This window comes from Aythya ferina, assembly GCF_964211825.1.
Source record: "Aythya ferina genome assembly, chromosome: 7".
NCBI lineage: Eukaryota > Metazoa > Chordata > Aves > Anseriformes > Anatidae > Aythya > Aythya ferina.
The window spans coordinates 21,872,452-21,884,891 of NC_140302.1; the positions used below are offsets into that span (position 1 = coordinate 21,872,452).

The window sequence follows — 12,440 nt, forward strand, 5'->3', positions numbered from 1 at the left end:
CACAGATAGGAACCTTACTTATACAGGTCACTGAACCTTACTTATACAGGTCACCAAAGCTCCAAAATGAACAGGAAATGGCACCTCAGTGCTTGCAGTATGGTCTACAAAATTGTTGTGTTTCATGAGTGATGATAGAGGCACCAAGGATGAACAGTTGCAAGTGTCCTGAAGCATTTTATAATCTAGACTGCGTGAGGGATGTGGGCAGCATGTACAGACAGATCAAAGGCTTTAGGCTTTTTTGTAAAGCCACAGTTGTTTACATAGAGTCAGAAGTTGATTTTGTTCCTAAATGAAGCATTTCTGATCGAGATGAGATACAGGAATGTGTTGCTTTCAATGAGTTGATAATTTTTAACGTCTTCCTTCTCTGGCTATGACAGAGTATTTGACCATTTGACTGAATTTTTTTTTTCATCTCTGTTTACTAACTTGCAAAAACAGTTAGATTTGGACATCTGCATGAACTCTCCCTCTTGGCTTATTGTTAGAGTTTGCTACTTAAATTCTTTACTTCTAGGACACCAGACTGTGATTGATAATTAAATTGCCATAAATGCAACATGAGTCTTATGAAGTGGAGTCAGAATATGTTAATGTATCTGGAGATAATAATATTTATTCAAAGAGAATAACATATAGAAACTGTAACAAAAAAACATACCACAGCTAACTCCTTGATTCAGGTACTGCAGGTATACTGGTAAGTATTTCTGTTTTCTTGGTGGAGTATCTAAGCAGCCAGTCTGCGTAAACTATGAAATGTAATTACTCTGACAAGGGAAATCAATGGCAGGCATTTACAGTGTAGCATTGTCCCTCAAAAAGCCCCTGGAACGAAAGTGTATTGGAGACACAGGCAGCATGTTCTGATAGCTCAGTTATTTCTGAGCCTCTGACTGAGCTGCAGGTTAGTTCAATTTACCATGATGCTGGGACAGCCCTTTGGCAGGATGCAGTATACTATTACTCTTCCTTTCTCCCTGTTTCAAAACTCCATGCCTCCCTACACTTGCACTTTCTGTACGTGTGTCTGAATGTGTGCGTTTGAAGGTGCTGTTCTCTGGATCTACTTCATTCCCTTGTTTCAAAAAGGAAATTGAACAGTAAATATTGTCCTTTAGCATGTGGAATTCTCCTCTTAGCACTCAGCAAATCTTCATCTGAATTCTACTCAAGAAAAAAAATACTGCAGGCCAGCATCTGTAAGAGTATATGTTGGTTGTTTACTTGCTAAATTAATGACAGACACCCAACACTGAGTTTTGCCAGCTGTCCGTGTGATGTAGAGCTAAGAAAATAGCACAAGTTTTGAGTTCATGACCTTTTTAAGGTTTGGTGGGATGAAAGGGAGGAGAACCTAACAAAGTTCCTAGATCCATGTTTGAGCTCCCTAGTGTTATCAGGCTTGGAGTAATTTGTTGCTTCCACCATTCCTTTATTCCATTTAAAGTATTCAATAATTGGTGTGGTTTAGTATTAGAATTCATATAGTCTTGTACATATTTAGATACTAAACTGGATTTTAAGTGGCAACTCTTTAGTCAGTGAAAATTGAGTATTATCCCTGTTGGTTAAAGCTGCAGATCTGCTATGTGTCCATAGAATCTCAGGATGTGCATTTATGTGTAAGCTTCGGATCTTGAAAACCAGTCTTTCATCCTATTCAGCTGTACATTCCTCCTGTCTATTTTAATGAGATCAGTGGTGCACCAGTCATGAGATTATGGTAGTTTTTCCTTAATCGTACTTGCTTTATACAGTCTGTATTTCTTTTTCTTATTTTACAAAGTATGGCCCTAAGACTTTAGCACACCTTCTACTGCACATTATTCAAGCCTTCCTCTGAAGATAGATTCCTCTGCTCCTGCCTGCTTCTGGTACCAGTCTTTATAGTTTCTGAGTATCTCACTTTCTTTATAAATCCGTTGTGAGATGAAGCGATAGTATTCATTGTACCTTGGTCTTCCTCTGTGAAAGCAGTGGAAAGACAAGTCTTTACAATTTAGTTTCCTGCAATGAAGTGTCAGAAAACTATTTTTATACTTACTGCCATGAAAATTAACTAATTATCATTCAAAAATACTTCAGTCTTAAGTGATTGGCCTCATAGTCTTAACTGCTTTCAACTAGTTCCGATAGACTTCTGTTTTACTGAAATTGTACTTTGTGAGGTATAATGCACTTCACTTGCCTGAACATGAGCCAGCAGTGTGCCCAGGTGGCCAAGAGGGCCAATGGCATCCTGGCTTGTATCAGGAATAGTGTAGCCAGCAGGACCAGGGAGGTGATCATCCCCCTGTACTCTGCTCTGATGAGACCTCACTTCAAGTGCTGTGTTCAGTTTTGGGCCCCTCACTACAGGAAGGATATCAAGGCTCTGGAGCATGCCCAGAGAAGGGCTACCAAGCTGGTGAAGGGCCTGGAACTCCTGAAGGCTCCTGTGAGGAGCAGCTGAGGGAACTGGGGTTTTTAGTCTGGAGGAGACTCAGAGGAGTCCTCAGTGCTCTCTACAACTTCCTGAAAGGAAGGTGTGGAGAGCTGGGAGTCAGCCTCTTCTCACAGGTTACTAGCGATAGGACTAGAGGGAACGGCCTCAAGTTGCACCAGGGGAGGTTTAGGTTGGAAATGAGAAGACATTTCTTCTCAGAAAGAGCAGTCAGGCACTGGAACAGGTTGTCTGGGGAAATGGTGGCATCACCGTCCCTGGGAATGTTCAAGGAAGGGTTGGACTTGGTGCTTAGGGATATGGTTTAGTGGGAGACAGTGGCGGTAGGGTGATGGTTGGACCAGATGATATTGGAGTTTTTTTTCCAACTGTAATGATTCTATGATTCTTAAAAGTTCATTTAAGTTGTAAGTACTGGATCTATAAAATACTTCACATCGCTGTACCAATAGGTGAAGCAAAAGACTTCTAAGCGTTCAATATGCTGATGTTCACATGTGCTAGTTTATGCAGAGGCACTGCTGACTGGGTACAATTTTAACTGAGATGTCAAGTTGCAAATTTGGATCCTTTTGTGTACAAGAAGTAGAAAGTATATTTTTTAAACATTTTGTTGTGATTTTTTTTTTTTTTTTGTGGTGGCAAGAGGAATAAAAATGTGAAAACTAACAATTTCAAGGTTCTTGTACTATGCCTTGCAAATAAATGCCCAGTTGTGTGTAATTAAATTACAGCTCTTTGTAGTAGGAGCGGGAAGTGTATGCATTTGTGGGATTCATTATAGATCATCATGCTTTTGGTGTAAAAATGAGTTTGAAGCATTCGTGCTTTGGAAGCATCTTTTTCTGACACTGAACAAGGACAGAAACAGTTCATAACTTTCTCTTCGCATAGGACCATTGTGACTGAACAGTTGTAAGTATCCAAACTGGAACAACTTATTACAGTATTTAAGCTATCAGAATGCTTATCATAATACTGAGACATTTATCTTTAGAAAATGGAAATTCTACTGAAGAGAAATTTAACAGAAAGATATTCCTAAGATTTTGATTGTTTTGTGTCAAGGTAGAGCTCTGAGGAAAATGCTCATGAAAGGATCATTTATTGGGCAAGATTTTGGTAGCAGGAGAGCCTGGGAGCTGCCCCATGCCCAAGGTGCAGCAGGTAGATATGGCTTGAAGGAGGCCCATGGAGAGCCCGTGCAGGAGTAGGCTCCAGGCCAGAGCTGCAGCCTATGGAGAAGAGCCCATGCTGGGGGCCTGAAGCCAACTAATAGAGTTTCTGACAGAAATTCAAAGGTCCTGCTACTAGGGTCACTGGAAGAATTCTGATGAATTGTTTCAATAAGAGTGTTTAGATGTAGAGAGCTGACCTTGAAGTAAATCACTGAAACAAGATTTAAGATATGAACTAATATTTAGTATAAACCATCTCCTTGCTTGATTTAAAGAAAAAAACAACTTCCAAATTTTTGATTACAAAGTGATTTATTACCAGCCAAGTCAGTTATTGCTATGGTCCATAAACTCCTGAAAACTTGCCTATTGCCAAAACTCTGTTTAACACTGATGCCTACTTGTATTTACGCTACATAATTTGCAGTTCTTAAGCGAGTTAATCAAGTCATATACATGTATTTCCATCTTGGAAGCTTTCTATCTTTCCTTACATGGGTTAAGTTGCCTTACTTCTAATTGAATTAGAACTTAGTGAGAAGTCCAGGTGGAGGCCAGTGGTGAGTGGTGACCCCCAGGGGCCTGTAGTCAGACTGGTGTTATTTAATGTCTTTTGTGACGTGGGCAGTGGCATTGAGTGTGCCCTCAGCAACTTTGTGGACAACACCAAGCTGAGTGGTGCAGTCAACATGCTGAAGATGAGGAATGCCATCCAGAGGGGCCTTGACAGGCTTGAGAGGTGGGCTTATGTGAATCTTATGAAATTCAACAAGGCCAAGTGCAAGGCGCTGCACCTGGGGCAGGGCAATCCCAAACATGTTTACAGGCTGGGTAATTAGTGGATTGAGAGCAGCCCTGTGGAGAAGGACTTGACTTGGAGGGATTGGTAGATGAAAAACTGAATGTGGGCTGTCAATACATGCTTGCAGTCCAGAAAGCCAGTTGCATCCCAGGTTCCATCAAAAGAAGTGTAGCTAGCAGGCTGAGGAAGGTGATTCTCCCTTTCTATTCTGCTCTCATGAGGCCTCAACTAGAATACTACATCCAGGAGGCCTTCCCCCAACAGAAGGAGGATGTGGACCTGTTGGAGTGAGCCCAGAAGAGGGTGATGAAGATAATCAGAGGGCTGGAGCACAACTCCTATGAGGACAGGCTGAGGGAGTTGGGGTTGTTCAGCCTGGAGAAGAGAAGGCTCTGGGGACACCGTATAGCAGCCTTCCAGTACCTAGAAGGGGCCTATGGAAAAGCTGGGGATGGATTCTTTGTCAGGGGGTGTAGTGGTAGGACAAAGAGTAATTACTTTAAACTGAAAGCGGGTAGATTTAGATAAGGTATTATAAGTTCTTTATTCAGAAAGTGGTGAGGTACTGGAACAGGTTGACCAGAGAAGCTATGGATGCCCCATCCCTGGCAGTGTTCAAGGCCAGGCTGGATGGGGTTGGGGTGTCCCTGCCCATGTGATGTGGAACTGGAGGGGCTTTAAGCCCAAGCCATTCTGTGTCTGACATCGTTGAAGCTTTTATTTCAGTGTCGGTGTAGTGTAGCCTTACTGAATACCCCTTTAACAGGCAGAGTGCAGTTAGAGGCATCCCAAAAGCAGACTTCTTTCTTTCATTTTATTGGAAATGAATCCAGTTTGTACATTGTGAACCCTCTGCAGTGCACACTAGAGCATGGTAAGTGATATGCTTGCTTGGAAAGCATAGATAAACTCTAATTAGCATTCAGCTAACTAAATATGTAAAAAACATTTAGTTTGTGCTCTGTTCCTGCTAGTTTCCATTTTGAAAATGTTAATTCATGGAGCACTTAAGGTCCATAAGTACATACACAATCCTGGAACAGTTTGCGTTTTCCCCTCTGTTTCTCCCCACCCCAGTTTTCCAGATGTCTTTTTAATGTCATAACCAAGAGAGCTATCACTATGAGTATTATGGTTGCATAGGAACCTCAATGTGATAAATAACTAGTGTAAAGTAGTCCTTTCTTGTATATTTCTTTTACAACAAGAACACCGCGGGAACCCAACTGTTTACTACTAAACTAACTAATAAAAGTCTTGAAGAAAAACATGCGATGTTTTATGACTAAACAAGAGTTAGCCTTATTATTTCTGGGCAATACGATGACATTATTGTACCATGTTATCGTAAAGTACCAAGTATTCAAGCATTATAATTTCTCTGCTTATAGAAAACCAAACCCCATCCTGTTTCTCCTCCTTGGATAATTAGAGTTGAAAGCACAACAGAAATATTTTATGTATGAAGGTAGCACACTGTTAAAATAAACTAATATAATGCCATAATTTCCAAAAGCATTAAAATGCCTATTCATCTACAATGAAAAAGTCATCTGTACAGAAACAAAACCCTAAACATGCACATACACAACATACAAGTTATATATTCCTAGTTTTATTTTCATGGAATGCTAATTTAGTTACAGTATGGCAGTTCATAACTACTGAAATGTGACATTTAATTCATCTCCAATGCTGCAGAACAATTTTGATTTATATATATTGTTTTAAAACAATCTTATTTTACATAGTTGAGGTCTCTGGTGGTTTTTAAGCTCTGATGCTTAAGCACACAGCAAGCTACAAACCTTAGGTTTTATATTTATACATATAGTCTATGTATTCAGACAACTGCTGTAAGTTATCTATAATTAAATATTTATAAAAGTGCATATATTGGTACATATGCACATCTAGAAATACACTTTTGCTACTGCCTCCCTTTTATAAAAAGCTGCTTAACATACAGCCATATTATTTTCACTCACTGCTATAAGTCTCTTACTATCTTTATTACATGATTTTAACTATTCAATTCCCTCAAACTGAATGTAGGTATTTTTATGTATATGTTTTCCTAAAGAAAAAAAATCTGCCCTATTCCTGTAAGAAGCTTTAAATCATGCATCAGTTTAGTAAACAGTCATCACTTTAGCATGGATTTTAGAATCCTAGACAGTGTAAAATCTACTTCTGGAAAATGTTTGTATATTTAATTTCTTTTTAGTTACAAAAAAATATATAGGATTGAAACATACTGAATACGTGCATCTCTCAAAGTGGCTATATTCTAGCCTTATAGATAAATTAAAAAAGTACACCCCTGCTAACAGGATGCGAATAGGGCCTCAAATAGACCATTACCTGTATTTAGTATAGTTCATTACAGTAAAAAGTTCAAGTCAGCTGTTCTCTCAAGATGGTGTCAAAAGACTGAAGAGTGTATTTATAATCAATATACAAAGGTGGGTGCACATACCTAGTGCCATTCAATTACTTAATACTTTCAAGGCTTCTGGGCTTTGCCTCTGGTGATACAAGTCCTGAAATGATCTGAATGAAAGTTTAAGTTGAAACATTTTTTAATACATCATAAAAGCAAGTTGTGTTTAAAAGAAAAATGTACACTGAACAACCTGAAGTACTCACTTGAAACAACTGTACAGAACTATTACAGATACAGAAAGAAAAAATGGTGACTTACGTCAAACAGAAGTAACGTTTGTTAATGTATGTAAAAACCTGCTTTGTTTTATTCTTCTACCAAGTAAGAATTTGCAGCCATTCAGAACAAGTAAAATTCAAACCACCTTGCAATGTTTACATTTAAAGTTCTTTTATACAGTGCAAATGTTTAAGACAGAATAACTCCCCAGTGAAACAGGTGACACTAGTCAGTGCCAGTCTTTTGAAAATTCTTTCAATAAATCTATTTACACATTAAGCTAAAGGTTCACTATATATGCTTTGAAGTTTGCTGAATATCAGCAGAAAAAATACGTGAACTAGCAGCAGTTGTATTACAAATATATGATGGTTACTTTAACGAATGCATAAAGTTTTCAAGACTGTATTCAGTATCATACTGTTCTTGATCCCATAGTTCTCCAAGGTTTTCGAGTACTGATTTCATTGATGCTTTCCCAGAAGAGGTAGAGGTATCAGCTTTTTCAGTTTTTCCATCCTTCAAAAAAAAAAAAAAATCAATATAGAGAAGATTTTTTTCAGAAATATTTTCTGATTGTGAGCATATATTCCTAATTTTCCCTTTATAAGTAATTCCTACAAAATTATTTAAGTCTGACTGGGAACATTACACCTCCCTTACTCCTGTTTTTCAGAGAGCTAACTTCTATTCATTATTCTATTTCAGGTATTCATTTAGTTAACTTTCATATTTCAAAGCAAACCTTTTCCGTAAGCATTCTCTAGTTTTGGTAGCTATTTGTAAAAACGGCTCTTTACCTTGTCAAGAGTGAACAGATCAAGAAGCTGTTCTGTTCCCATGCTCTGTAGGCTTGCATTTTCTTGGCTGATTACTGTATTTGCAATATTCATTTTGAACTTCTGGAGACCCATAATCTTCTCCTCCAGAGTTCCCCTGGTTATCAGGCGATATACATTAACAACACGTTTCTGAAAGGGGAAAAACAAGGTAAAAAAAAAAAATAGTATCTTTGGTATTCAAGAAAGCATAACCTTTTTATATATTTGTCACAGATGGCCTGGAAGCAGCTTGGCTTAGATTTACCCTTCAGTAATTGTACTTTCAATTTTGACTGATGTTAGGCAAAAAGAATGAGTATGAAGCTATGTCAGTGGAAGCATTTAACTAGGTTGAAACCACCAGAGATCACTTGTGTTATAAGCTACAACCTTATCCAAATCTGAAGAAAGAAGGGTTCAGTAAGAGAAAATGTATGGGAAATTATGAGTTGTTTACCTGCCCAATTCGGTGTGCACGGTCCATGGCTTGCAGGTCTCTCATTGGGTTCCAGTCATGTTCCACAAACACTACTGTATCTGCCCCTGTCAAGTTAAGTCCCAATCCACCAACATGAGTGGTGAGCAACAGAACATCAATAGATGGGTCATTATTAAACCTGTATATAAAAAATAATAAAGTTAAGCATGGTATAATTAATTAATTACATAATGGAATCACAAACCTCAACTGCTTAAGGTTCCTTTGTATTCAGTGGTAGCTGATCTAATACTGAGTAAGAAGTACAAAAATATTAAGTAGCTGATTACTAATTAAATTCTAAATAAAAAAAAGCTGACAGGTTTAGTGGTCAAAAACAACAAAAGTTATAATCTGAACAAGAGAAGTACTATGATATTTCTGGCATTATTTTGTTCCAACCCATCGTCGCCATCTCCCCCACCTTCTCAGACACTTGAGTGTTCTCATTTCTTCTGGCAGCACACTCAGATTTTTCTCTAATTTTTACTACAGTAAAAGTTAAGCTTCTAAGGATCCAAGCATATGCTTCAAGAGCCATGGTAAGCATGTAGTAGAAAATAGCTCTAATGTTCCCATATACCAAGTCTCTTAGGGCTCTTCCTCCAACAAGGAGTAGATTATCTTACAGTTAAGATCCTCTGGTTTAACCAAGGTTTACAGAGACAAAAAAGGTCTCCAAGAGCTGTAAAAACGAAACTGATCATTTCCAGGATCAGCATGACATACACAAAGGATAACACAGAACACCGAGGTGCTTCACAAGTTAATGCATGTGTTTTTAATATAAACCTCTTCATATACCACTTGTCACAAGTATACCCACATACTCCTGTTTTGCCTTCAATTTGGTTATGTCTTTACTACTGAAGTAATAGAGGAAGAGCAGATAGAATCATTAAGGTTGGGAAAGACCTCCAAGATCATCTCGTCCAACCGTTCCCCAACCACCATTACCCAGTAAACCACGTCCCTAAACCACATCTTCACTATACACATTAACTGAATGGAAGTTTTGGGGAAAAATTTCAGTTAATGTGCATAGTGAAGATGTGTTTTAATTCTTTACCAGATTCAACTTCAAGATTTGTTTTTAAAAGTCATCCAAAATAGGCAATACTTCAGTTGTGTTGCAGTCTCTTGCTATTAACATAAGCTTTCACTTGTGGAAGTGCTGTATTTATTTATTTATTAAGTAAATTAGGCAGTGATGACCTGACAGTACAATACAAAATCAGTCACAGGCATGCTAAACTTCAGTATTTCTATATATAGAAAAGGTCCCACGAGCAAGAAGAGCTTTGTTCCACAAACAATATAACTCATTGCAATTGTCTTTCTATTGGTCATGAACACACATGCTTACCGTGAAACAATGGAATGCCTCTGGCCAGCAGGTATGCTACCATCTAGTCGTAAATAAGTAACTGAAGGTAACTGAGGTCTGAGAAGGTCATGCTCCACTATATCCAGCATGCTCTTAAGTTGACAGAAGATAAGTATTCTGTGCTGGGCCACAACAGCTTCTGTACCACTCTCTGAAGATCCACCATTCCCCAAACCACAGTCTAGCAGCAGCTTTAAGTAAAAGAGCATTAAATTAAGGTATGTCAAAGTGACAGTAAATCCCATGTAAATATTGCCATGGATGGACTACCAAAAGTAAAAGAGAAACCCAGTCAATGACAGAAAGAAGTCTGTAAATTGATAGCCACTCAAATGACATAGGGGACAGTTGGACTGTGGAGTCAGACTATGATAAATTTTCAAGAGTTGTCAGAATATAAATTCTACTGTAAATAAAACAAAATGAAGAAAATTAAAGTCTTTAACATCATCTAATTTTGTCAAGTTAATAGTCTCCTGTATAATAAATAGGAGAAAAATGTTACTCCTTGCTCTCACATTGCAGAAAGAAGCAGAATAAAAGTATGGCTTCTGACAAGGCAGCAAATATTATGTAAACCTCATTGCTTTGAAACAAGTTTGCCCTTTCTGTTCTACCTCTCATTTCAAGTTTCCATGGCTAAACAGCAAAATAGTGCATAAACCTTAAAGGAAATCCTTGTACTTTATTTCATCTGCTACTTAACTCATGTTTTTAATCAGTTTTCAATTTGGTGGAATCTTAAAACAGCAAGCTGTAACATCAATAGAGACATATTAAGGCACAATGTAGAAGTCTACTTACTTGTTTTAAAGCAGACAACTTAGGTGCATGTTGGATATCTCGAAGGGATGAATTATGAGCTGCAAGTTGATCTGTAATTCTTTTATATTCTGGATGCTGGGTTGTTAGCACTAGTGCTGGATGGTTGCATAGCTTTCGTAAATATTGCAATGCCTTTGATTATTAAAGGAATAATAAGAAACTGTTAGCAACAGTATAATTACAGGTAAGTATTGAAGCTACTTGGCCACATTCCACAAGTTAGACTTTAAGGTATATTTTCATTCAATTGCAGTCACACCTTTAGATTAAGAAAACCTGTTAAGACATTAATACATAATTTAAGCATAATAGCTATATAACACTATTGAGGCAAACTAATCCAAAATTATAAAATATTTTTCTTAGACTGTATGGCCACAGTTGTTTAAGTTAACTATTATCATTATCAGTTTCAGTTAAACACAGAAATATAATTACCATGAATAAGTGAACGAGTTAGTCACAAATATTCAAGTAAAATGTACCTGAAATACATGGCCTGTAGCCTTAAGCTTTGGTTTTTCAGTTTCTTCACTCATTGAAATTGAAGAAACTGTTTCATCAATATCACATTTGGCACGGGACTTGGCAAAGTCTTCGTAAAGCTGAACCTGTAAACCAGACCCCAGACAGAAGAATAAGTATGCATTTCCCCCTCCCCAAGAGAAATAAGATGAACAGTCATTTTTCAAATTTAATTTCAAGTTCAGGTAATGAATTTGCAGAAAACCAGAAGGCTAGTTGATCTTGCTTTGCATATAAACATTAACAGTGTAATCACTTATAAGTTAGTTTCTTTCAACTTGGAAGGTATTTGTGAAGAAACTCTACAGATGCCTGTAAATTGTTCTTGTAGAATTAGACAGAAATTAAGTTAAAGAAATACTCTACTGGACAGAACATAGTTTTCAGCACGTGCTACTAGAAAAATGTCTTAGTATTGTAGCACAAGAGAAATGTCAGATGCGGTATCCAATTGACACAGGAATACAGAAGTGCAAGCAGTTCCCTTCTGGTCTTGTATCTGTGCTAAAAAAAAAAAGTGCTAGGCTTCCAACCACTTTTTAAACATACCTGTAAAGGACTGAGAATACAGTAATAATCTTGAATAATTTTGGGTGGAAGATCTTGCAGAACATCCTCTTTCATTCTCCTTAGCAGGAATGGCAGAACTTGGCGGTGCAGTGCTTCCATTGCAAGAACCCCTAAGTGAAGGAAACAGCAGCAGTAAGCATTGTAGAAAATACTTCCAAACATTCAGCACTAAATAAACCCTTTTGTTGAAACTGGCTACACTTTCTCTTTTTGTTAGCAGTTCTCATTTACAAATACAAGAAAACCAGGATTTAATATTTGATCCTTACCAGCCTCTTGTTCGCGACTGGAGCTTCGGGCATCTCTACTTGCCAATATTGGTTTGCCATAACGAGCTGCAAATTGGCGTTCAGTACCCAAAAATCCTGGCATAAGGAAGTCAAACAATGACCACAACTCTAAGACGTTGTTCTGAACATAAAAGAAACATTTGTTAAATTATTTTCAAACGTAATGAATTGTTCCAAATTATCAGGAACATTTCAATAAATATTTAACACTGCTAGAAGATTACAAATGTAACATCTCAACACAATTCTGAACTGCTTAAAACCTGGGGTATTTTTCATCAGCTCAAATCACACACTCTTTAACACCTAAATGGAATTTCTACTGTGTCTGATGTCTTAAGCCACACCCTGAATTCTTCTGGGCAACAAAACCCTCCTGGGTTGCCAGTGGTCTTAATCCTGGATGAGACAGATTCTCCAGAGACAAATCGTGCCTAGTACTTAAAA

The 12,440-nt window shown here is 37.7% G+C and overlaps 1 protein-coding gene across 2 annotated transcripts in view; it reads right to left on the reverse strand.

Moving 5' to 3' along the window:
• Window positions 1-5,232: 5,232 nt before the first annotated feature.
• The window catches only part of BTAF1 (B-TFIID TATA-box binding protein associated factor 1), a 46,523-nt gene continuing 39,315 nt past the window's right edge, over window positions 5,233-12,440 (reverse strand). For both annotated transcript variants that reach the window (XM_084524957.1, XM_084524958.1), the window contains exons 31-38: window positions 11,973-12,114; window positions 11,683-11,813; window positions 11,094-11,219; window positions 10,588-10,740; window positions 9,763-9,974; window positions 8,376-8,535; window positions 7,898-8,068; window positions 5,233-7,616 (exon numbers count right to left, since the gene is read on the reverse strand). In XM_084524957.1, the coding sequence (XP_084381083.1) occupies window positions 7,470-7,616; window positions 7,898-8,068; window positions 8,376-8,535; window positions 9,763-9,974; window positions 10,588-10,740; window positions 11,094-11,219; window positions 11,683-11,813; window positions 11,973-12,114 (1,242 nt within the window). In that variant the 3' untranslated portion in view covers window positions 5,233-7,469. The remainder of the gene's footprint in view (window positions 7,617-7,897; window positions 8,069-8,375; window positions 8,536-9,762; window positions 9,975-10,587; window positions 10,741-11,093; window positions 11,220-11,682; window positions 11,814-11,972; window positions 12,115-12,440) is intronic.